Below are 25,647 nucleotides of genomic sequence, written 5' to 3'. Positions count from 1 at the left end.
TTCCTCTCTGTCCCTATTTTTAGGAAAAGATTTTGCAGGTCCAAAAAAAAAAACCCACCCAGAAATACCCTGTTTCACTCCTGCCTACTCTTTAAAAAGTTTCGGTTCTAACTCCATCTGGGATTTAAAGAAATCAGATGGTTGGGACACGCCTTAGGGAACCGTTCAGTTCTGTTACACTTACTAAGACAAGCATGTGTTAAGGACAGTGATTCAGAAGGGAGCCAAGAGATTGAGAAGTTAACGACCAAAGGAGGGACGCGTTCTCTTGTGCACACTCTTCCCTCATGGCCCAGACTTCTCTCTCGGTGCTGGTTTGGCCTTGGCTGCCATTTCCTACTAGTCACCTCTGTATTAATGGGGTTGGCTTGAAGGGAGGGAAAACACTCTGTGTCCAAGATTTCAAAATATTTAAAACCCTGCCAACCAAAAACAGAAAAGAAAGAAAACTGGTGAATTAAGAAGGAGCTTCAAATAGTAAAGAACAAGAGGAAGGCACACATATTAATGATGTGAGGTGCCCATTTCCCAAGAGGTGGGGTGTGCCGTCTGCATTCCAGTGAGCTTTGCCTCATTGGCTGTCCCCTGAACCAAGAATGTCCCCTCTGAGTTTGTAGTGTGGGCCTGGGGCAGCACTGGGAACTTCTGCAGGGAATCCCAGTATGAGGTAGATAGCTAGTTTTTGAGGAAGTGACATTTCTCCATCTGGGGTCTTTGAGACACCTCTGGGGGAGGAAGCAAGAGACTGTCCTTCTCCATGAGGTCTTAAAAAGAGCTTGGCTTCCCACGGGTCATAAGCTATAGAGACGACCTGAAGAACATCCATGTCCCCCAAATCTGGCAAGTCTTGTAGTTGAGCTGGTCGGCTTTGAGCTCTGAGGATTTTACTTACCACCCTCCCGCTTTCCTAGAGGTGCACTTTGGTATTAGAACCAAAGTGTAATGTTTCCAACTTTGTTCTTTGAAGCCGTTGGAGGTTTTGACCTCCAAGAAATCACTGTTTTAAAGGGACTCTTCCTGGCTGCTGGTAGTTTACACTGGGAGGCAGGACAGAGAAGGTAGGCCACACGAGTATGAAAGCTTTGGTAATTATCCTAATGGGAGACCATGGGGCTTGGACCAGGGTCATAGGGGTGGATGTGGAGAGATTGATTTTCTCAATGTATTTTGAAGGGACAGCTGACATTTTCTGACCTATCAGATGTGGAGAACGAGAGAGAAAGGCGTCAAGGATTACTGGGTTTGGATAATGGAAAATGGAGGTGCTACTGACTGATAGGGAAATGTCTAGGGGAGAGTTGTCTAGGGCAGTGTTGATGGTGGAAACCAGGCACCCTGTATTTTTGTTCTGAGAATGTATGTTATACATCCAGGTGGTAGTATCAAATAGGTACTTGGCTATACAGTTCTATAGACCATAGCCTTTCAGTTGCACAAATTAAAGAAGGCAAAGCACCTTCTATTTGAATTCCTTTAGATGAGCCTATGCTAGATGGGTGGATGAGTTATCTAAACATCCTGCCGCAGAGTCCCCACAGACTGAGAACCACCATGTTTGTGACAGAGTGACAGCCACGTGGAAGCAAAGCTGGGAGAAATCAGCTAGAGAAACTGCTCTGCAAGAGCTCACAGGTTAAGCCTGGTGGTGAGCTGGGAGGAGGAGCAGAGAGAGGAGGATGCTGGAGATGGGAGGGGGCAGAGCTAAATGGCGGGAAGCTGGAACCTACTGGAAAAAAGGTTCAGCTCTGAGCCAAAGGGCTTCCAGGAACTGGAGTGTCAAACAGTCAGCAGGGAGCTGTTGGCCCCCTTGTCTGCTGTGTTCACCAGTGCTAACGGCAGCAAGTCTTACTCCATAGTTTTCCAATGAGCAGACATGAGGGCCACATAGGTAGAACACTCAGGGATAGTTTCTAAGACACACCACCAGTCTCAAGATTGCTTTCTTGGGTGTGGGTCCTGGAGCTTGAACCAACTGGGAAAGAGTAAATATTACCTTGAAATATCACGTGGCCACTGAATCCCCGAGGAGGGTTCCCACCAAGTGCTCAGTTAGCAGAGGCCCTGGGCCCAGGCAGAATAGTCCCTGTGAACCTCTCCCGGCCTGAGCATGCCCTGCAGCCCTGATCTTACTTCCTCTGGCCCTCTACTGATGTGGCTGGCTGGCCTTGGTAACAAATCCTCTTGGCCCAGGAGACTTTCCTTCTCCAGATTCCTGTGGAGAGCTTCTTAGAGCACTTGACTGCTGTGGTCCAGTGTCCAGGGGCTTGGCCGAGACCTTGTTGGTGGACACTGGGAGGAGGGAGGCCAGGTGTGGGGATCTTCAGCTACATGCCGTATTCTGTCCTTGGCTCACCATCAAAGGCTTTTTGTCCCCATCTGCTCAGAGCCCACCCAGAGGCCCCGGACCGTCTGTGAGCGCTGGAGGGAAAACCTGCTGGAGCACTACGGTGGCACGCCCAGGGATGACCAGTATGTGCCCCAGTGTGATGATCTGGGCCACTTCATGCCCCTGCAGTGCCACGGGAAGAGTGACTTCTGCTGGTGTGTGGACAAAGATGGCAGAGAAGTGCAGGGCACCCGCTCGCAGCCAGGCACCACCCCTGCCTGTAAGCACCCGGGGACTGCCCCATTCAGCACACCGCTTGGAGGGTTTGCTGGAAGTCAACTGCCAGCTGTGGGTGAAGGTTGGGGAGCCAGGGGGTCACCGGGTCCAGTGAAAGAAGTCACTAATACACTGTGTTGATTTATATTCTGGTCTACCCGAGATCCCAATTTGGATTTCGTGTTTGGTTTTGTCATTAGCAGTTTCTGTAGTGAGAACATCTGGAACTCCGTTCAACGTGCAGTTACTCCTCCTCCCCAGCCTGGGGTGAAAGGAGACACGTGTCACCCTGGAGGCCCAAAGAAAAGCGGACACAATACTGGCTAGTTTCTTTCCTTAAAAAGGAAAAAAATCTCTTGCTTTGTTCGGAGGGAAATGTTTTGTTGTCTTCCTCCCTAGTAACTGGCAGTGTTTTTACATAATCTTTGGGGGGCGGGAAGCCTAGAAATTAGAATTTCTTTTAAGGAACATCTGGAACACATCTGTCTAGGGTAAAATCTTTTGATGTTTTTGGAGGTTCTGCTATGTGGAATGTAACTTCTTCCCCCTCCCCACCTACCCTTGTTTCCCACCCTGTTCTTTAAACCTTCCTGCTCTTTGCCACGGCAGGTATCCCCACGGTTGCTCCACCCACAGTCCGGCCTGTGCCCCGGCCTGATGTGACCCCTCCCTCTGTGGGCACCTTCCTGCTCTATGCCCAGGGCCAGCAGATCGGTCACTTGCCCCTCAATGGTACCAGGCTTCAGAAGGACATGGCCAAGACCCTGCTGTCCCTGCATGTAAGTAGATTTCGGCTGTCGGGGGTGGGACTGCACAGGACTTTCAGATCACAGCAAGGGCCAGAGGTAAGGGGAGGTCTTGGAGGGTTTCTGGGCTGTAGTCCGACACTGTCATGGGTCTGACACTGCTCTCACAGGAAGTGGGGGCACTGTTGCCGGGAGTCACATCTCACTGGCCCAGGCTTTCTCCGGTCATGGGGTTTCAGATACAGGGAGAGGGAGTTTGAGATTTGTCAGGATACTGAGGCAGTATGACGAGTCAACCTTGACCCAAGTCCCCAGGATCCTCTCCATGCCAGACCTCTCCAGAGGGTCCAGGACGACCACCCGAAAGGTGTGGTTTCTGTGGTCAGTTGAGAATCCCAAGTGGAAATAAATTAATGACTGCCTCATTGTTGCAGTCCCCTCCCCTCCCATTCTAGTTCTGTGGATCAGTCACTTCTCTAACTCCTTCACAGAAGCTCTGGGCAGGGCTGGGAAAGGAGCTTTCCCTAGATGCCTGTTAGAGCACTTGACTGCTCCTGTGCCAGCAGCATCCCTGCTGTCAAAGCACTCCATTTTGGAGGAGCAATTTCTTCTCTAAAATGGAGAAAAGAGAAGGGAGTTCACCAAAAAGGCACTGCCACTTATAAAGGGTACAGAACAGTATAATGTCCATGTTTGCCTTTACTTCTGAAACAAACTTTTTTTTCGGATTCCAAAAAAAGTTTAGAAGCAGCCAGTATTCAGAGGAAGATATGTTTTTCCTTAAGATTTAGGTTTTGTAGTCGTGCTGGCAAACACGGGCATGCTGCTCCTGTGCAAGTTCCTCTAAAAGATGTAGAAACTGAGAAATTGCCAGCACCTCAGTCTAACTATCCACCGAGTCTGACAGCTGTGCGGCATTTCTGAACTTGCCTCTCCTAGGGTGGTGGAACTGACAGAGAATGTAACATGGGCTGTAAGCATGTCTTGGGGAAATTTATTTAAAATGACTTATTCTTCCAAGAAACTCTAAAATCAATACATGGCTTTTGACAGACCCCATGATTCCCTAGGTCAATGGAAGCCAACATGGATGTGCACTCCTGTCTGACACAGAGGACTTTTACTTTTCAAGTACAACACACTTCACCTTCAGATTATTACATATATACTGCCTACTTTTTCACAGGAGCCAAATCCTGCTTTGTTCAGTGTTTTTTATATTGACTCCTCTCCCAGAAGCACGTCCAGCCAGCCCCAGGAGGTTCTGTTAGGCAAGCCAGGAACCGGCGCGACCTCAGGGACAGCCAGATGGCCCCTAGATGTTGGCTTTGCACATCTGTTAGTTTCTCAGACCAGGAGTCGGAGCTGGAAATTGTATGAAGCAAGTACTGTGCAGTTCTGCAAAGAAGTATCACAGACTAAGCATTTGAAAAAGAAGACTGCTTTTATTTAGCAATAAAAGGGAAAGATCTCCCTAGCCAGAGGTTTGGTGACCACCCGTCTTCAGTTTCTTAACCCACCTAACTGGAGACTTTGTTTACATAAGCATACAGCCCATTTGCTTCACAGTAAGGAAGCAGAGATAGGGGTGAGGGGATTACGCGTTAGGGAGAAGATCATATCATAGGCGAAGGGAGAATAGATTTTGTCATCAAATGTTGGTGAATTTTTGGAAAGACTGTTTCAAGAGTGCTGATACCATTTGGAAGGAATAACAGATTTTTTTTGCCCAGTAAAACATTAAGAACTTAATTTGCAAAAAAAAAGAACTTAATTTGCTGAGCCTAACATTTGTCCTTTACTCACTAAAGGAGCTGCTTTTTTTTCATGAAGTCGTTTTATTACTGCTGGCAGTAACAGCGCTTATTAAGCACTTGCTGGAGACTAAGGACCAATCAGAACACTGTACAGGAATTTACGGTATTCATTTTTAAAGCAGCACTATGAAGTAGGTACTGCTATCTGCATTTTGCAAGTGCACAAATCCAGGCATAGAGAGGTTAAATTGCACACCTATTCAGTGGCCAAGCCTGGCTGGGCCCCCAGAAGTCAGCCTCCAAGCCCACTTGTGTAACCATGCTGCTTATTAGCTGCCCAGGAGACTATATTATGGGCTATTCCCTACAGCCACGCATGCAGCTGCTGAGAGCAAACTCCAGGGAAATGCAGAGCTCCTAATTCTTCCAGTTTCATGTTTTGATCCACAAAGGGCTCCATAGTTGTGGGAATTGACTATGACTGCCGCGAGAGGATGGTATACTGGACAGATGTTGCTGGACGGACAATCAGCCGTGCTAGTCTGGAACCAGGAGCAGAGCCTGAGACGATCATCAACTCAGGTCAGCAACTTTATCCAGAAGACACTGTATTTCATTTGACTCTACTAAGGCAAAAACAACCCCCAGTGCCATATAAGTTGCTTTACTGAGTTGTACCATACCAGTCCCTCTGTAAACACATATTCATATGCAAGAAACGAGAAGGTGATTCTTACTCTGAGCCTGATGAGAAATCGGGCTCCCAACAGAAAGGGCTCACAGTGGGAACTCAGGGTGGCCACAGCTGCTGCTGCATATGCCTGGTGCCATCGGGCCAGTGGGTGTATCAGTCTAGAGGACAATAAGAGGTGGCAGAACAAGTTCCTCTGTTAACCTGCTGCTTGCAACTGAGCGCCTCTCAGGACTTTCTTTTTACACTTTTCAAACCTAATAGATCTCCCTGCTTCAGGTTCCCTTTTCATACCTGCAAGTGCTCTAGTCCTGCCATTGTTCTATTTCCAGGTCTGATAAGCCCGGAAGGACTTGCCATCGACCACTTCCGTAGAACAATGTACTGGACGGACAGTGGCCTGGACAAGATAGAGCGAGCCAGGCTGGATGGCTCCGAGCGCCAAGTCCTCTTCCACACGGACCTGGTGAATCCACGAGCCATTGCTGTGGATCCAATCCGAGGGTCAGCTGGGCTTCCCTATTCTCCTGCTACCTATAGATCCTATTCTGAAGCCCTTGGATTTTAAATGCCTTGTGGAGAGGGTCAGAACAAGAGTGTAAAAGCTCCAGTGCATGAATTTAACAGTATTTACACAGGATCTACTAGGTGTAGACACTGTTCTAGGCAAAGACAAGGTCTGTTCTTTCATGAAGCTCATACTCTAGAAGTTAGTAAACTAATGAATAAACTAGGAAATTATTAAGACTGTGGTACAATACACAGAGAATTCAGAGAGTATGTGAGAGGGACTAGGGGCTCATGCTGATCAGATGATTGGGCCAGGGTCCCTCACACTTAACCTGGAATGAGGTGGGTCTCCTTTAGCAATGCAGTAGGAAATCCTAGTATTGAAATCCTAGGTTTACCTTCATTAAATGGTGGAAGCAACCAAAACTCAGAGACCGACACTTATTTCTTAGACTGCATTTTCACTGTATTTAATTTATCCCATAGCAACTTGTACTGGACAGACTGGAATCGAGAAGCTCCTAAAATTGAAACATCTTCTTTAGAAGGAGAAAACAGAAGAATTCTGGTGAATAAAGACATTGGACTACCTAACGGTTTAACCTTTGACCCCTTCTCCAAACTGCTCTGCTGGGCAGACGCAGGTATTACTGATGGCAGCGAACACACCGCGCTCCCTTACCATGGGAGCCGCTCTCTACCTCAGATTTTACAGCAAAGCCAGATCCCATCACATAGAACTTCTGGCTTAAATTTTTAACAGTACAGCACAGAATCTACTTCTTTAATTGGTGTATAAACCGTTAAAGAACATTTTGTATTGGTATTTATAATCTTCCTGGGGTTTGGGGGGAGGGCGGTGGTCTGTGACTTACATGGTAATTTGAGGGCTAGTACTATGTACAGCTCATTTTTGTAATGCTTGCCCACAAACACTTGGCCTAGTTTTTTTTAAAGTAAAAAGAAATTTTACTTACTGCTGAAAGTGACAGACTTAGATAACTGAACAAAGTTTTCTCTTTTTTTGCCAATATTAGAACATTTTTAAGTATCTGTTGCTTTACCAGTCAATAGGCTATCATGGTGAGGATATTTGGAAAGGGATATGGCAGCATGGCCTTCAGTAGTAAGTCTGGGTTGCCAATACCCAAGTTCTCTCTTTTCTTATTAGAGTGTGATTTCCTTATTAGAGCAATTTGAAAAAATGCTGTATGTCTACTTTCATACTAAAGAATATGAAAAGATGCATTCTTAAAGAGTTTATGATCTAACAAAAAGAATTATAATGTAGATGAGTTGCATTTTTAAAAACTATTTGAAATTTAAAGCCAGGCTCCGTAAGAAACTTGTTTAAGTATTGCAAAACTTTGAAGACTACTTCCTTTACACTGAAAAACATGAGCCATGTTACCATTTTAGCCACTTTTAATTCCTTATCTAGGAAATAAGGTCTTCAAAAAATATTTAAGGATTTTCGATAAAAGGCATTATACATTGCTTATAAAGGGCAAGTATTTATCTAGATACTATGTTCACAACAATTTATAAGGTGAGACTTTAAATAGAACAAAGTTTATCTCTAATGTCCTACTTTGGGAGAAAAAATGCAATCCTCTCTTCGAAGAAAGGATCAAGAGTCTAAATTCTAAAAACTAGAATGCTATTAAACAAACCGAAGACTGGTAATAGAAAGGAAAATTTTTGTTTCTAATTTGTATCACTGCATTGGGAATAAAATGTCTTATTTCCTATTCTACCTTTGTTTCCTTTTGGAAGGCCTCTACCTGCCACAATTATTTTCGGCAAAAAAATTTCTTTCTCATGGTATGAAAGGATCTCATTTTCCCTCTCTGATGTTTTAAAAGGAACCAAAAAGCTGGAGTGTACACTTCCTGATGGGACTGGACGGCGTGTTATTCAGAACAACCTCAACTACCCCTTCAGTATTGTTAGCTACACAGATCACTTCTACCACACAGACTGGAGGAGGTGAGCCTGACACACCCTGGCCAAGCCTGAAAAGGCAACTAGTCTGGAAGACATACTACCATTAGTAGCATTTACCTAATGCCTCTAATGACTTTAGTAATTACACTCTCCACTGAAGTTTTCATTAGCTCTTAATTAGTAGATAACATTGTTCAAGTGTTATTGCTTTTAAAATCATAATGGTATTGCTCACAGGTTGCTTAAAAATGGCAGAGATGATACTAAACTGTCTAAGAAAGGAAGTGCATTAATCTAAATCTGATCTTCAGAGAATAAAAGACTAAAGTTACTTAAGTGGGACCATGAGGTGTATTAGCTGTATGATTTAAATTGATTTTTAGAAGATGACATTATGGACATACTAGTTGTCCACCTGGGAGAAGGAAAAGTACTGTAATTTAGACTAGTTCTCCAAGGAGGGATATTAAAAACATATCTAGATGTCTAAGCCTTTCTACCCCATCCTTTGCAGTCTTGATTTAATTGGTCTGGCAGGAGGTCCATGCATCAATATTTTAATAGCTCCTCGAGTAATTTGTTTGGCAAGAGCTGAGAAGCACTGATTTATACCAGTGGTTCTCAAAATTTAGGGTAGTATCAGAATCATTCCAAAGGACTGTTAAAAGAGATTGCCAGGTCCCATCCCATAATTCCTGATTCAGTATGTCTAAATTGGGGCCCAAGAATTTGTATTTTTAGCAAATTTCCAGATGACGCTGGTCTGGGGACTACTTTGAGAACCACTAATAGAGGAAAATCTTTGAATCTAAAGGAGTCAAAACACACTTGGTTAAATTAAAAAGATACTCTAGAATACTGGCTAGCAGAGATTCTCTATTGAAAGTAACTTTTTTTCTTTCTCACAAATTTACTCTTCCTTTCTGTTACCAGGGATGGTGTTATATCTGTAAATAGAGACAGCGGCCAGTTTACTGATGAGTATCTCCCAGAGCAGCGGTCTCATCTCTACGGGATAACTGCAGTCTACCCCTACTGCCCAGCAGGTAAATAAAATGCTCAGGCTGCTCCTTTGGACCAGCAGGGTAGAGAATGATGTATCTGGCAACCAATTACCCTTGGCTCAAATACGGCTGCTGCCACTGACACCACCAAGAGCCACTTTGAATGGGAAAGTTAATGGCCATCACATAGGGTAGTAAAGACTGTTCACCGTAAGTCCATAAGCTCAACCATACACAAAAAAGATCAGCCTGATAGGATATTTCCCCTTTAAAATACTTGCTGGGGCAACAGGATTATAAAATAGTCACCCACTGTTCCTTTCACCTCTACTCACAGGAAGAAAGTAAACATGGCATCAGGACTTGGAGTTTACAATCAGAATCTGGACCCTAAAGAACATTTACTGCAAACAAAGGTGAAGAAAGTGGAAAAAGGAATTGGACTTACAAGTTGAACTCTTTCAGTACAAAAAGACTCTATCTTGTGAAAAGTTTATACCTCAATCTTTACTACTGTATTTTGAAAAACAAAAGTTACTACAGGTTTTAAAAATAACAATTTTAATTATTGCTTATTAAGCAATTTTTTATAAACATTTCTATCATATTTAAAAGGTCAGATGCATTCAACAAAGAGCCAATAAGAATATGTTAAAACCCCAAATCTGATTTTTGCTAAGAATTCTTCCTGGCCAAGTAATTAAGGTAGTATGATCAGTATAAAGACACAATCCCAAGGATTATAAGCCTTGATCTAGAGAAGGCTATGCAGAACTGGTGGGGAAAAAAACAACTTATTTATAGTTTCCCAGCAAAAGTTGTTTTTTTGTTTGTTTGTTTGTTTTACCTCTGCATCACTGCATTTCTATTTATATTAAAAGGTGCTAGAATGTTTCAATTTGTATCTAATGATCCTGTAAGTCCCTCTATAGTTACCCTCAGAAGTTACTACATTTTTAAATACCAAAGATGTAACAATTCTCAAATTTTTTAGATTACTCCAATAAAATATTTTAAGTTTTCCTAGGATTTGAGGATCTGTATTGTTTATATAACAAAGCTGGGGGTTGGCATGTACCTCAACCACAAAAGAGGATGATTAATTATATAGACACAGAAACATAGCAGTCAAAAAAAAAAATCCACTTTCCTGAACTTTATTAAAGAAAAAGCAATGATGGTAAATCTCGAGAACATAGTCAAATTTCTAGGATTCTTACCCTGAAAATGTGACATTTGATTTCCAAACACATGCCAGAGCATACATGGTTCCCAATTGTACTAAGTAGATGAGAAGCTGAAATCCTAAAACGTTCATCTTCCAACTTTCCCCAGTCTGTGGTCTGTCTTTGGATCAGCAATAATTGCCTGAACAGCTACTATGGCTTCATTAATTTTTGTCTGTAGCTCTCTGAGCTCTTCTATATGCAGCAATCGCAGAATTTGAGCAGCTTCATTAAGAACTGCATCTATTTTATAAGAAAACTGCATTAATCAGTATTCAAGACCATTTACTTGCCCATTTCTCCCCCAAATATTCAGCTAGTCTTTACAAACAGTTGAGTTCAAACAAAATCACTCACCTCCTGTGTCAAAACCAAGAATATGTTTGTCTAAAGCAACAGGCAAGCCCTTAAAAAAGAAAAGGACAAAATGAAACTTTATAGTTAAGGATCATGTTCTTTTCTCATCTGTAACTGAAAATCAGCTAGCTGTTCTGTTCACCCTTTTAGCTGCAGTGGCAAGTGGGGTGGAGAATGTTCTCTACATTTGCCTTTTGAGGAGTGAAAGAATGGCCTCTGCGTGTAGTGGGAAGCTAGTTCCATCCCCCATTCCTTCCCATAAGACTAGGCATATAAAGCAGTTGTTCCTTTCACAGCTACACTCTGTCACTGCTGCTATGGAAGGGTAGATGAGCAGGGCTGCTGCTGTCCTGTTTTAGCTCCAATAAGCAGCAGAGTACAGGGCAAATGGGATAGAATTACTTTTAATATTTCCGAACACATTAATTTGTCTTTATACAAAATCTAACATATGTATTACTTCTCTTTCAGCTAGCATGATGATTACCAGATTACCTAGAGTTCTTTGGAAATTACTCTAAAATCAAGGAAAATGAGCAGACTCTAAACCATTTAGTTAACCTATCAGTACCTCTACAGAGTTATGCCAAAGACGGCAACCATGATGCTGAACTCTATGGAGTTCACAGTAAAAACAAGAACAAGCAGTCTAAACTCTGCTGATCATACTATATAAAATCTATACTTTCAATGTTAGAAAATGCTAAGCTATCACTATTCGATTCTTGCCTATTAATGCAAACCTACCTATACTCCAACTACTTTAAAATAATACATTATATAAATGAAGAAATAAACAGGCATGTAAATTCAGCAAGCAAAACAAGTAGAATTGCACTGAGTGGCTTTCTATGTCAGTTTTGTTTTCATTTTATTTGCCAAGAGACCAAGGAACAGCTACCCTAAAGATCTTGACCAAATGCTCCAAAAGCTAGTTATGGTTATAAACAAGAACACTCACTGTAAGAACTTCTCTGCTATATTACTATTTTGCATGGTACCTTGAGGGCACACTAACTTAAGACCAGGAGGACTGAAAATTTTACTTTCCAAACAAAAGCAAAAAGATCTGGCTATGCCCTTATTTGCACTGTCTTCAAACCAAAGGCACTGTTTTGCTGCATCAATGAATGCACGAATGATTTTATTATGCCAGAACAATTTACTGTCTGTTCTACAGTGTGGGTGAAAGAAGCTGATCTTTAATCCAATTTCCAGTGGCCTAATCCATACATAATTAATAAGCAATAAAAGCCTTTAAAACAAAGAGTGTTTTTTAGGGGGAACTACACTGCCCTGGCATTAAAAACCTTTTCACACTGCTGGGCCTTGCTAAAGATGGGATCAGAGGACAAAAGACATTGGGGATTTAGGAGAGAAAAAAAAAGGACCAGAATCTAGAATGTCCCTTGTGCCCAAGACATCCATCGCAGTATCTATGCACAGTAAGAAGCATTATCAGACAACTGCAGATGCTGCTGCTAATCCCTGAGGACATTTCTCTACACAGTCCAGTCAGTGAGACTTCAGGGAGAATCTGAATTTCTAGTGCACTTCATCTAAAATATTGCAGAATTCAGGGAAAAATAGGGTGTATGGTTTCCTTAGCCTACAAAGTAGGACCGAAAAATGACAGGTGCAGTCACCTGTACCCAGGAACTTACATTCTAATATAGTCTCTATGTCCCTACCCCTTCACCTGGGCTGGTCAACTAGCTCATGCAGGCCTTCAAACACAGATCTTTGTCCCTACCTACCATAAGAGTGCTGGCTCTTCAATCAGACTGCCTGAGTTCAACCACTTACCAACTAGATGACCTTACGTAAATTACTTTCTCATAAGTGATGCTAAGAAATGTGAATAAAATGAGAACAGATTTCTCTGAAGAAACAAAAGAGAAAGGACAGGATTTAGGTCAAAAGAAGGAAATTAATAAAGATAACGTGTGTTCTATTTTCCAGCAACTAATCAAAATAACCCAGTAAATTTTGCAAGGTAAATACTCTAAAATAAACAACTGGGCACGTGCAATGGTTTGTGCTGGTAGACTGTGGGTATACTACCAATTACTGCTTTAAAGTATGAAATAAGTTTATTTTTCACTCAATAATGGCTATAATTTGCTTAAGAACCAAATTCAATCCCACTGAAATAAGCTACCCTTTCTCCAACCAGTTTTAACAAAGAATGGTTATCTTAAGCAGATACATAAAAAATTTGAACTCATGACAGTACCAGAAGAAACTTTCATTAATAATTAATTTAAAATTTATTGGAAAAAATAATGCATACCTCTTTCGTTTGATTTGCTTTAGCAACTGCATCCTGTGTCAGGCGCTCCTGGACCAAAATGCGAATTGCCTAAGAAACGCAAAAGTAGTTTTTATTTTTTTATTGGCTGTTCACCTTTTCTGTTCTGAAATCTAGAGAGTAAGGATACCCAATTTGATGAAGTTAGTTCATTAACAAAATGTTCATTAGCAAAATCAGCCAGTAAAAACAAAACTGCTGACAGAATGAAAGTTTTCATTTTAATACTTTATAATGTAGAAAGATGCTCTCAACAATTAAAACCATTTTTTGGAATAGGTCATTTATATGCATGAAAAATTTTAACAAAGGATACGTGGTTTAAACAAAAAGGGGGGGTCTCCTTCTTACCCAAGACTCAACCATCCCTCTAGACAATCACTGGAAACAGATTACTGTGTATCCTTACAAGGATTCGATTATATTACAAGTATGCTCAAGCATAAATGCGCACATACACGCAAACTCCTGACACAAAGAGTAGCACATCGTACACACTGTCCTTGACTTTTGTTCATTTAATTATAGTAAAATGTTTTCACTTCCCTCATACAACACTTTTTTTCTTCATCACCGAGGTGTTTTATTATGGCAGACACAAGTACATTCATGTACCTACACACACACAAAAACTAAGGTTTTTTAAAACGGAATTTTAATTAGTGGATAACAATTGTAACTGAAGGGTAGAAACTTGAAAACTTACTAATATAACAAGCCAAATGCTACATTTAAAAGCCATTATACCAGTTTTTAATAGGGGTCACAAATTTATTAATCAGTCTAGTTGCAGAATAGTCAATGATGTGGCAAACCTATCAAGAGGTTTTCCATCTTGTCATGGATTGTTTGAATGCTTCATGCAGCTTACAATTTTATAAAGCTTTTGATTACTGATTTGTACCTTTCCCCTCTGGGTTTTTAAAGTCTAACAAAAGCACCCCAGGTATGCTAGTCTCTTTGTCTTCTCACTCAGTTTATGATTAAAGGTGACATGACCACTGCACAACTGTGCCAAAACAATTTACATAATTCCTGAGTAAAGAAAGAAACCCTGAAAGAGCTAAATTTTGATAAAAACAATTTATCTCATTTTTTGAAGTTTTAATTTATTTATTCATTTAAGTAATCTCTATACCCAAGTGGGGCTCAAACGCATGACCCTGAGATCAAGAGTCACATGCTCGGGATGCCTGGGTGGCTCAGTTGGTTAAGCAGCTGCCTTTGGCTCAGGTCATGATCCCAGCGTCCTGGGATCGAGTCCCACATCGGGCTCCTTGCTCCGCAGGGAGCCTGCTTCTCCCTCTGACTCTGCCTTCCACTCTGTCTGCCTGTGCTCGCTCTCGCTCACTCTCTCTCTGACAAATAAATAAATAAAATCTTTAAAAAAAAAAAAAAAAAGTCACATGCTGTACTCACTAAGCCAGCCAGGCAACCCAACTTTTTGTCTCTTGGCATCCAATATGAGTTGAGAAAATCTGAGTTAACACGCAGATTCAGTATAGAGAATTATAATAATCTAGAAATAGTTTTTCTCTTGTTACAACTATCACTCAGTACAAACAATTCTAAAAAGTAGAATAAGTTACAGCTAATCTCTTGTGGGTAAAATGGAATTTAACTATAAAATTTACTGCAAAGTAGATTAAGGTAACTTACATGTATAAGGTATAGTCAAATGGTTGTCAATTTCTCATAAAATCAGTAATAATTTCTATAATAATTTCCAAGTCTGGAATCTTAAGTATCTTAAATATTACTCCTGTCCCTCCATACCGGCCCATACTGTCAAAGTTATGTGACATAATCTTCTGAAGTAGGAGTATATTCTTCCACTTAGAAATAAGAGACCTCTTTCACATCACTGAGTTCCCTGAAGTACAGATATGAACTGAGTGGCCTATATAGATAGGATGGGCACTAGGAAAACAAAAACATTCAGTCCTCAAAGAGATTCTGGGGTATTTTTTTTTCTTTAAAGATTTTATTTATTTGAGAGAGAGAGTGAGTGAGCATGAGAGGGGAGAAGGCCAGAGGGAGAAGCAGACTCCCCTTGGAGCTGGGGAGCCCGATGTGGGACTTGACCCCGAGACTCCAAGATCATGACTTGAGCTGAAGGCAGTTGCCCAACAAACTGAGCCACCCAGGCACCCTGGGGTATGTATTTTTGACCAAATCTACCAGGACTCATTTTGGCATTCTCTATTATCTTAGTTAATACAGATCACAAATCTTTGAAAGGACTGACTAAATAGAAGTAGAGACATACAGGAAAAAGAAGAGACCACATGGTCAGAGTGCCTAGATTAAAATTCTGGCTCTCTCATTTTCTGTGTCATCTTGGACATTATATATCCTCTTCAGGTCTCAATTTCTTCGTATTAAAATGAAAGGATACCAGCATCTACCTCCACTACCTCCGGGATTATTGGGAATGAAATCCTCTTTGCCAAGGACTGAGCACAGCAGCAGGCACAAAGTGAACACACTTTGGTATTAGTTGTTATTAGATAATCTAAATAGACAAAATCCTGAAATCTGCTTTAAGTACCACATTCCTCCACATTCTGGCCATTTAGTCATATATCTGTATGTCAAACATAGGTAACTTTTAGAAAATGAGGTTTTTCTTCTCCATACAGTTTCTGTCAAGAATCAAGAATATGAAACCAACCTTAAGCATTACCAGGTAATCATCATGACGCTGAATCTGAAGAAGGTTAGCCAAAGCCATTACACCAGCCTTAAAATCAGGATTATTTACTATAAAAGATTAAAAAGGAAACTTAAAGCTCTGCAAGCATGTAATTATAAACATATATATAAGCATATAAACTTACAAAAAACATTTTTAATTTTCCATTATCAAGAAAAAAAAAACTTCGTTTTTAAAACCGCTGCTGCTGAGAGCAGTGTAGGGGCATAGACCATTAGGTAAACTGATGAGGTCAATGGGTTCCCTATTGATCAGCCACATTGACCAAACCATAAATTACCAAGTTAATTCACGTTAGGATTGTGCTGTAACTTTTTCTGCAAGGCACATTTACATGGGACTTTTAAGTAGTATTTCTTCCCAAAGCTATTAATTTTAAACTAGATCCCTTCAGTAGACAATTTTCCCAAAAACCTTTTCTCTAAGCAGCTGTAGTTTGTCTAAGCAGCATACTATACTAATTCATAAGGGTAAGGAGCTTATTAATCCATGAGAGTAACTTGTAAATTATAAGTCCCAATGGATCTCTCATGAAAGAATACTTAAATTATTATAATACAATCTTTATACTTTTAAAAAGAGAATACTTAAAGGTATCTGGAAATGAAGATGACAAATTTTACCTAACTTGTCTCATGTCATTAGATTAGAAAAAATATTTTACGCATCCAAGAAGGCAAATAATCACCACCATGCTTAAATACAAATCAGATCCCCAAATCAGTATGAAGAAATCAAAGAATAGCATTCTAACATTCAGATATTCAGCTATATGAGGAGGGAGAAAACATACTATAAATGCTAATAAAAACAACAGAAAATAAAACATCAACATAAAGCATTCCTAATTTACCAAAACCAAGTCAACCCAGGGTTCCTCATTCTAGGAAATAAAAAAACATGTAAGGGACCAAATATGTTGATGATACGCACTTACATACTTACCATCCAAATTGATCAATGGCTCTGCATTTTTAGCTGCATTGTCAGCATTTTTTGTGTTATCAGGTACCAAGTCCTTGTATTTTTCAGCTGTAAACACAGGCAAAAATACAGTTTGTAGAACTGTACCTTAAGGTAAAATAAACATTGCTTATTTACGGAATTTAACTGAGCCAAACTGATTTTAAGCATAAGATAACTCACCCAAAGTTATTTTTATGCTATAAAAAAATCCATTAGAAGGCAGTGTGATTGTAGCTTTCTGATGAAGCTAAAATGATTACTGAAATATCTATACAAATATCTCTTCATTAACATTTCTAAAAGTAAGACATTTCAAACACCATCTACATTTGAGAAGAGAGGGTGTGCATTTACAGTCTGCTCAGAAACTTGGCAGGGGTAGAAGAACGGAAGAAAGTAGGTAGAGGTTACATGAGATTAAATACAGACTTACTAAAAAGTTTTTTTCCAAATTTTTTGAATGCCATATATGAAATCCAAAAACCTTGTCTTCTAAAAAAAAAAAAAAATCAGCACTTCAAATACACCACCATCAAAAATAAACTTAAATTAATCATATGGAGACCCGAAACTCAGAATTCCAAAGGCAGCGTTTATTACCTTCACTTGAGAAATACCTAACAAAACTTAAAAAGACTTTACAAATACACGTATTTAATAATAATTCACTAAACTTAATGCCCAAGATGCCATCTTTAATTACAGTGCTGCTGTGATTTCTGAGTGAAACAAGAGGGAAAATAAAAGCATCAAACTTTAAGTCAGACAGGGGTTAGTGTAAAGGAGTTCCCACTGGCCAAAACTGGAACAGCGTGAACATCAAAGCAACAAAAAAACATTGTGCCCACCGAGTAAAAGAAGAATCCATATATCTACACTAATTTAAATAAAAATATAGTGGAGAGAAGAAAAAGCGCCTCTTTACAGCAAAAAAGCCAACAAATAAGTGTATAACAAATGATGAAATAAGAAAAACACCTCTAGCAATCATCAACATAGTAATTGACTCAGGCAAGAAAAATCAAATGGAAGCTAAAGGTAGAGTTTGGGCTCAAGTTTGAAGAGCAAAAGCATACTAATATCATCTCAAAGTATCTCCCCACAAGATACATATTAATTACAGAGGGGAAAATATTAACTTTACAGTGGAAAAAACCTTATCGAAGTGATGAGAACAACATGACCAGTAACAGGGCATATTACTACCTTAAACGAACCCATTAGTTCTGTTATTCTTAACAAAAGTACAAACCTTGAACCTACTTATGAAGAAACCTCAAACAAACCCAAACTGGGAGACATTCTACAAAATGAATGTCAGCATCACGAAGCACAAATAATGACTGAGTAAATGTTCCAGATGATAGCAGGCTAAAGAGATATAATAACTGAATGAAAAACACGGTCCAGGACTGCTTTTGTTTTTTGCTTTTATAGAGAACATTGTTGAGACAACTGGTGAAATATGAGTTGTAACTATATATAACAATATTGAATCAGTACTGTAATTATGTAAGATGGTGTCTTATTTATTTTCTGTATATGTGCATTTAAGCATGTCATGGGGAAAGAACGTTTTTAAGTTATCAAATGATTGAGAAAAAATTACATATGTGCATATGTGTACATAGACAATAAGGCAAATGAAGTAAAACGTTAACATTTGCAACATACGGAAATGTGAAAATTCTTTGTACTATTTTGCAACTTCTGTAAGTCTGAAATTACGTCAAAGTTAAAAGAAAAACATTTTAAGTCAGATTTTAATCACCTTAAATGACAAGCTAATGAAAGGATTTAAAAAATGTTAAGGCACAGACAATAAAAATCCACAATGGTTTCATCAAATAATAAAAAATTTAAATACCTTAAATATCAGAAGAAAGCAACATATTAATGTAAAACAAAACAACAATAGCACCTCCTGTTGATAAGGGACAGTATTATTACTTTAAATACTTTTCCAAAAAATTAAACTTGTTTTCTAGTTTTGACTTTAAATATGCTTTTGATACTTACTTTTCAACTATAATTCAACTAAAGCTTCAAATAAAATTCAACTACAATTTTTCCATATCAAACATTTACCGTATTTCAGATGCAAACTCAGTTTTGTTTCGTTTTGTTTTTTTCACTAAAAAAGTCCATGCTATTATGTACTTAAATGTACTTAAGAGCAACTGTCAACTGCAAGGACACACAATCATATGGCATCTACTGTTCTTGGTACCTATGTAACCTAAACTGCACTATTATAAAAATGGGACACATGAAATAAAAAAAGGGTAAAACAAAAATAAACTGAGATGTGAAAATAATTTTTGGGGAGAATAGCTGAAAAACTCTGGAAAAGCTGGAGAAAATTTTGTTGCAAATTAACTAACAGAGTTTCCACCAACTCAGACTACAACAGATTTTGCTGAAGACCCTAAAAGTCAACTAATGCTACCAAGGCTTATGATTACATTTATTTATAAAGAAAGAGAATCACAAGTGTTTTCTTTCTAAACTAAAACTGAAAGTAAAGAAAGAGCTTAAAACTTTCCTGAAGATTTCTGCCATAAGGCTTCTGAAATTTAAGTCTGAGGAACCAGCAAAAAAACAGCTGGCTGATGCTCCGTAGCAGTATACATAAGCATTCATACACTGTATTCCCCAAGCATTTATTAAAGTTGATAAACACATCTACTGTATCTGAGAAACTATGTCTGATACTGTGGCAGTAAAATCATGACTAGTCCCCGGCATCCCCACCCCTCAGCCCCAAGAGGTCCATTATCCCAATTTCTGGAACCTATGATTACGTTATATTACATGGCAAAAGGGACTCTGCAGATGTGATTAAGGACCTTGAAATGGGCGATTATACTGGATTATCCAGGTGGGCTCAATATAATCACAGCATCCTTATAAGGGGGGCAAGAAGATCAGAGTCAGAGAAGATGTGACAATGCAGAGTCACAAGGGAGATTTGAAGCTGCTACGCTCTAACTCTTAAGATAACCCGGCCAGAGTCAAGGAATGCAGGCAGCCTTAAGAATGCGAAAAAGACAAAGAAATGTATCTCCTATAAAGCCTCTAAAACGAATCAGCCCTGCAGACAAACTGACTTTAGCCAAGTAGGACAGATGTTGGATTTCTGACCTCCAAAGCAGAACTGTAAGATAATGAATTGTCTTAAGTCACTGAATTTGTGGTAATTTGTTACAGCATCAATAAGAAACTGGTAGAAGTACTACATAGGGGAAAAAGGCTGAGTATCAACTTTTTTAATTTAATGAGGCAAGCAAGACACATAAACAAAATGGCAAGTGACGAATGACAAAAAATATACAAGGCAAAGAGCTATGAAAGTTGAGAAAAAATATTACTGTTGCTAGGTGCCATTTAAGCTGGATCTTACAAGCATGAATAGGATTTAGATGTGTATAGATAGACTGAAATGGCATAATGGCCAAGGAAAAGTGTAAGCAAAGAAATCTAGGGGAGATAAAAAGATTTAAACAGGAAACAGCACTCTTATAGTCTGGCTGGGATGTCAAGTATGTGAATACTGGTTAAATGCCAGTTATCAAAGGCCCTGAATACCAGGCCAAAGGATCTGGAGCTCTTTCCATAGAAAAAGGGAAAGCAATGTTGTTTCTGAATATATAATAAGAGGTTCTTTGAAAGCAAAGTGTGGCATTCTAAAACATTTATGTTTCAAAAAGTAAGCCTGGTGGGCCATGAGAATGAAAACAAAGGATGACACTAATGGGAGATGAGTCTGAAAGATACTATCTCAGCAGAAAATTAAGAGCCTAAACCAGGGTGGTAGCAGTGGGAATGAAGAATAAAAGGTACAATGGACATCGGAAAAGATGGATGGTGACAGAATGGGAGGAAAAAGAAGACAATGATCAAAAAGGCTTCAAAAGGGACACTTGGGTGGTTCAGTTGGTTATGCATCGGACTCCTGGGTTTCAGCTCAAGTCATGATCTCATGGGTCCTGAGGCAGAACCCCGCCTCGGGCTCCATACTCAGCAGAGAGTCTGCCTGATATTCTTTCCCTCTGTTCCCCCACCACCACCCCGACTCTGTGTGCACACATGTATGCTTTCTAAAATAAACAAATCTTAAAAAAAAAAAAGGCTTCAAAAGCAGAAGATGAAAAGGACTGGGAAGTGACAACCAGATAAAAGAGAAGAACATAAAACTCAGAAGATGCAGGTAAGATAAGATAATTGGATCTTGCATTTAGACACTGGCAGGCCTTTCAAAGTGAAATAGTCTAATGAGAGGAAACACAAGTTTACTGGAAATTTTTTTAACTACAGGTACTAATATTAAAAAGTTTCCAATATTTTTTTTTTAAATATTTTATTTATTTATTTGAAAGACAGAGATCACAAGTAGGCAGAGAGAGAGGGGGAAGCAGGCTCCCCGCCAAGCAGAGAGCCTGATGCAGGGCTTCATCCCAGGACCCCGAGATCACCACCTGAGCCGAAAGCAGAGGCTTTACCCCACCAAGCCACCCAGGCACCCCGTAAAGTTTCTAATATTATAAGTGTCTATAATAAAATAACATGATACATATATAATAAACATATTTTGGCCTATAGTACCTATTGGCATTAGATCTATGTTTCAGTCTCTCGTGAAGCTACCTGCTGCAAACAATACTCTGAAATCCTATCAATTCTAGTACTCTAACAATTTAATCCCAAGGGCTAAGATGCAGACTGTGAAAGACAGCAAATTTACCAATTTAATGTTACTTTGTGAGAAGACAAATACCAGGAAACACCATTCCCAAATTCTAAAAGAAAAATCTAAATACCAATGAAAGATAGTTGCTTTTAATGTCTTATGATAAAAATCAAAAACAAAAACAAAAAAAAACTTTTTTGAAGAAAAGTCTTTCCTAGACAATTTAGGAGTTATAGGGGATGAGAAATGAACACAGAAGGATGGTTATGAAAGTAAACTTTTCACCAGATGCTAAAAAGGAAAATGAGGATATATAAAACTTATAATGAACCAGAGGTGAAACAATGTAAGACAGAGAAACTCAAACTATTAAGTCCCTACTCTGAAACACTCCTTTTGTTCCCTTTCCTCTTCCTCTCTTTAAAACACACATTCCCCACAAAACATACCATTATCTCCATATTCAAGTCTAACAGCTAAACCAAGAAGCCAGTCAATTGCTTCTTGTCGATCTTGAATCTTGAAAGGACAGTTAACATCTTTGAGATACTGTGAAGAAAAAAAATATCTAGTTTCATTATTACTATAATGTCACAGAATGAAAAAAATGGTAGAGTTGAAAGAGATCTTAGTTTGGATCTCTAAGAATATAAACAACATTTACATTACTAAATTGTTGATGTAATTATATAATCCAAAGGAAGGAAACATTTAAGTGTACCACTTAAGGAAAAAAAGTACTTCCATCATGCTTTTTCAAATTTTTACTTTTGGAGATTCCAGGTAGGGCGCCACTGATCTAAAACAACTTCCTTATTTTATGATGAGGAAAAAAGGCCTAGATATTAACACTTGCCAACAGTTACACAACTTGATTGAGAACTTGAACATAAACTTTCTGATTCCAGGTCTGAAAACACATGGAATGATTTAAAAACAAACAAACAAAAAGCTTTCAAAAGAAGAATATACAAATAAACCAATTATTTTCTAAACCAAGCTTTCATATTATGGAAACGCCACTGAATACAGTAAGCCACGTGACACATGTAGAATGTAACCAACCATTTTAGATGATTGCCAGAAGCTGTGTAGCCAAGAGACCACTGTCCTTCAAATGGTCTCTTAGGAGCTAAAAATCTCGTTTCAGGAACAACACTATTAGTCAAAACTTCTACAACTCCTCTTGGATATCCTTTTGGGCCTAATTAATAGATTATTACTTTTTAGCTCTAACTCATTTTCTAACCAAAAATTTCATACCCCTGCTAATAAAACACCTCATTCACAAGCTACGGTCATGATGCAGAAAACAAATCCACCTTCAAAGTATAAAAAATTACCAACATTAAAGATATCCAAAATGTCTCATGATCTCAAAGTAATTCCAAAAGTTATGAATCCGTTTGCTGTGGCAAATAAAAATTAAGTCAATTTTCATATTTTTAAGAGAAAATACCTTACTCTTCAAAGTAACATAGCTGATTAAAATGTTTAATATAATGATACTAGAAAATGTGATTTTTATTCTAATTTGAAAACAATTCCCCTTTCTGTAAAAATGTTACTACAATTAAACTAAGTCAATGGGAAAATTATTCTAGCCACAAAAATAAGCTATATCCACAGAACTTTTCAGGATTATTTGTAATTTTTTTTTTTTTAAAGATTTTGTTTATTTATCTGATAGATCACAAGTAGGCAGAGAGGCAGGCAGAGAGAGGAGGAAGCAGGCTCCCTGCTGAGCAGACAGCCCGATGCGGGGCTCCATCCCAGGACCCTGGGATCATGACCTGAGCAGAAGGCAGAGGCTTTAATCTACTGAGCCACCCAGGTGCCCCTTCAGGATTATTTATATTGTACACAACAATGGACATCTTTGTCTGTTAAACAGAACCACAAACAAGAAATAATCTTAGTTTTCAAGCACATTTAAGTCTTACTTTAATAAAATAAGTGTGTTATCGCTATCTTTTGGTCTAGGAAAAAATCTGATTTAGGTCACCTTTACCATTTATAGAATACATGTAACCATTTATTTAAGAAACCTCATAGCGTTTCCAGACAAAATTTTCTAACACTGAAAACTTGCAAAAGGTAATATTTGTTTTAAAGACAAACATAATAAAGTTAAATCCCTGAAATCCCAGCTTTTCTAACACTGATCTTTTTTATTTTTACTTATTTTAAAAGAACAAAGTAATTTTAAGCTTAACTGTCTTCATAACATTTTTAGAAAAGCTCTCTGTACTACTTTTGTTTAACTTTCTAATTCATTACCTTTTCAAAGAACTTGGGCCAGTCACTGCTGTGGATGTTTCTTAAATTACCTCTGTCTTCAATCTTGTAGTGTCTGATTTTCTGGTCTTCAAGCCAAACAATAAAGTTTCTAAATTCTGTTTCATCTGCAACGAAAACATTTCGTAAATCACTAGAAACACTAGATAAGAACACTTTCTTCTAACAAATAAATGGCTTCGTGGATTTTTTTTTTTTTTTAACTCAAAGAGTAAATTATCTGAGCTGCCTGAAATAGAGGAGTTGAAAGTGCAGGTTTTGTATGAACGGAATAACAAATATCAAATTCTGGCCTGCATTCATATTCCAGCTACACACACTCAGTGGTTGTGTGAACTTGGGCTAATCACCTTAAATTATTGTGCCTCAGTTTGAGTTACAAAATGAGCATAACAGGACTTTCCTCTTGGGGTTGTTATGAAGATAAAATAAAGATAATAAAAGCGTCTGGCACACAGTTTTGCTACTTAAGTGTTGGTTATTATTCCAGTTCTTTTGAGAGGGGAAAATGAGGGAGGACTGGGCAAAGTTAAATTGATAGCAAAATAACAGTATAATACAAGAAACTAAATGACAACACAGAAGAACAGAAAATATCACTGTCATTTACTGCATTTAAATGCAAACGGGAGAGAAAAGTTCATTCATTTAATTCTCCACACCTTTCTGAGGAAGGTAATATCCCCAATTTACATATGAGAAAACTTAGGTCCAAAGATTCAAATCTAGATCAAAGCTCTACTGCTACTGACCCTTTTTTATTAAATAAAGTAGAAAAACAAGGTTCTGTACATTGATATGCTTCTACAGGAGATCAACAAAACACCCTTATACTGCTCAGAAACCATTTTCAATGTCAAATTCAAGCTGCCATTAGAAAGTCTTGAGAATGATACAATGGTCTTAGTACCCTGGGTTGTAGGGGATCACTTTCAAACTTGTTAGTCTACCCAAGGCCAAAAACTCTGGAAGACATGAGAGTAGTGATTGAATAACATGTACTGAATAACATGGGTACCAGTGTTAATGCATTTTAAAAGTTTAACGCTGAGAAATCCCAAATACCTTTCCATTTACAATTCAACCGCCCCGATCACCTGCTATTAACTTTTTCTGCACGACTCGACAAGTCTGTTACTGTGCGTGCTTACCCCAACACTGTCGGTCCTGGACTTAACTGTGCAGGATCTCAAACCGCTGCGTGGGGTCCCACTGAGCCCACCCCGCCATCACCCCCTAGTTCCTGGAGGGCAGTGAGCTAGTCTCTTAAGTTACTCAGCACCTTCCCCAGATTTCAGCAATGTGCTGAAAGTATCGCCCAATTACCAGGGGAACCATGGAGCTGAAGGGCTAATTGAGAAAGCGAATACTCTCTCGTGTGCTAAGGGTGTGGGTGGAGGTTGCTGGTTGGAGTTTAGCAAGTGCACAAAGTGTTTGTGCCCAAGCAGGAGTGCGTGAGGGGGCTCCGAAGCCAAGGGGCGGCGGAAAACGGGTGCTGGGCAGCTGGGCCAGAGGAACCACCCCCCCTTCCCCGCCCGGGGGGAAACAAGGCCGCAGAGGGTCCGGGTGGAGAGCCCGGGTGCGGGTGCTGAAGGGGCGGCCGCCGGCGGGGTCACAGAAGCGCGGCCGGCCTGGGCCGTCTCACCTTTGCAGTTGAAACCAGCCGGGTTGTGGTAGTCAAGGGCCGTCAGCTTGCGTCGGAACATGGTCCCCGCGTCTCGCTCTGGTCTCCCGGGTTTCGGCCGGGAGAGGACAGGCGAGGAGGAGCGGGCGGCGCAAGCACCGGCGACGCGGCGAAAGGGCGGGCAGGCGCCTGGACGCTCCGA

The 25,647-nt window shown here is 39.5% G+C and overlaps 2 protein-coding genes across 3 annotated transcripts in view; one reads left to right on the top strand and one right to left on the bottom strand.

The window, feature by feature from the left end:
• Positions 1-10,040, top strand: part of NID2 (nidogen 2) — a 61,562-nt gene extending 51,522 nt beyond the window's left edge. The window contains exons 14-21 of one of the 2 annotated variants that reach the window (XM_032344219.1): positions 2,385-2,606; positions 3,212-3,381; positions 5,558-5,687; positions 6,129-6,300; positions 6,793-6,950; positions 8,172-8,295; positions 9,187-9,299; positions 9,595-10,040. In XM_032344219.1, coding sequence (XP_032200110.1) covers positions 2,385-2,606; positions 3,212-3,381; positions 5,558-5,687; positions 6,129-6,300; positions 6,793-6,950; positions 8,172-8,295; positions 9,187-9,299; positions 9,595-9,605 — 1,100 coding nt within the window. In that variant the 3' untranslated portion in view covers positions 9,606-10,040. Of the gene's footprint in view, positions 1-2,384; positions 2,607-3,211; positions 3,382-5,557; positions 5,688-6,128; positions 6,301-6,792; positions 6,951-8,171; positions 8,296-9,186; positions 9,308-9,594 lie in introns of those variants that run through there. The other variant, XM_032344220.1, reaches the window with a different exon arrangement.
• Positions 10,041-10,398: 358 nt separating this feature from the next.
• Positions 10,399-25,647, bottom strand: RTRAF (RNA transcription, translation and transport factor). Its single transcript, XM_032344223.1, has 8 exons — positions 25,467-25,647; positions 23,804-23,928; positions 21,973-22,072; positions 16,813-16,899; positions 15,826-15,914; positions 13,134-13,202; positions 10,841-10,889; positions 10,399-10,726 (listed from the first exon to the last, which is right to left on the bottom strand). The coding sequence occupies exons 1-8, from the start codon at positions 25,525-25,527 to the stop codon at positions 10,572-10,574; spliced, it is 735 nt and encodes a 244-aa protein (XP_032200114.1). The 5' UTR covers positions 25,528-25,647; the 3' UTR covers positions 10,399-10,571.

The sequence above is a fragment of the Mustela erminea genome, chromosome 5 (assembly GCF_009829155.1).
Source record: "Mustela erminea isolate mMusErm1 chromosome 5, mMusErm1.Pri, whole genome shotgun sequence".
NCBI classification, from domain to species: Eukaryota; Metazoa; Chordata; class Mammalia; order Carnivora; family Mustelidae; genus Mustela; species Mustela erminea.
Note: the sequence above shows the minus strand (reverse complement) of the source record. Positions and strands in the feature narration are given on the sequence as shown.

Coding starts and splice junctions, on each gene's coding strand:
- RTRAF (XM_032344223.1), bottom strand. CDS start 25,527: ATGTTCCGACGCAAGCTGACGGCCCTTGACTACCACAACCCGGCTGGT. Junction 15,915..16,812: donor GCCATTGATCAATTTGGATG/GTAAGTATGTAA, acceptor AATCTTTTATAG/TAAATAATCCTGATTTTAAG. Junction 10,890..13,133: donor AAGCAAATCAAACGAAAGAG/GTATGCATTATT, acceptor TTCTTTTTTAAG/GGCTTGCCTGTTGCTTTAGA.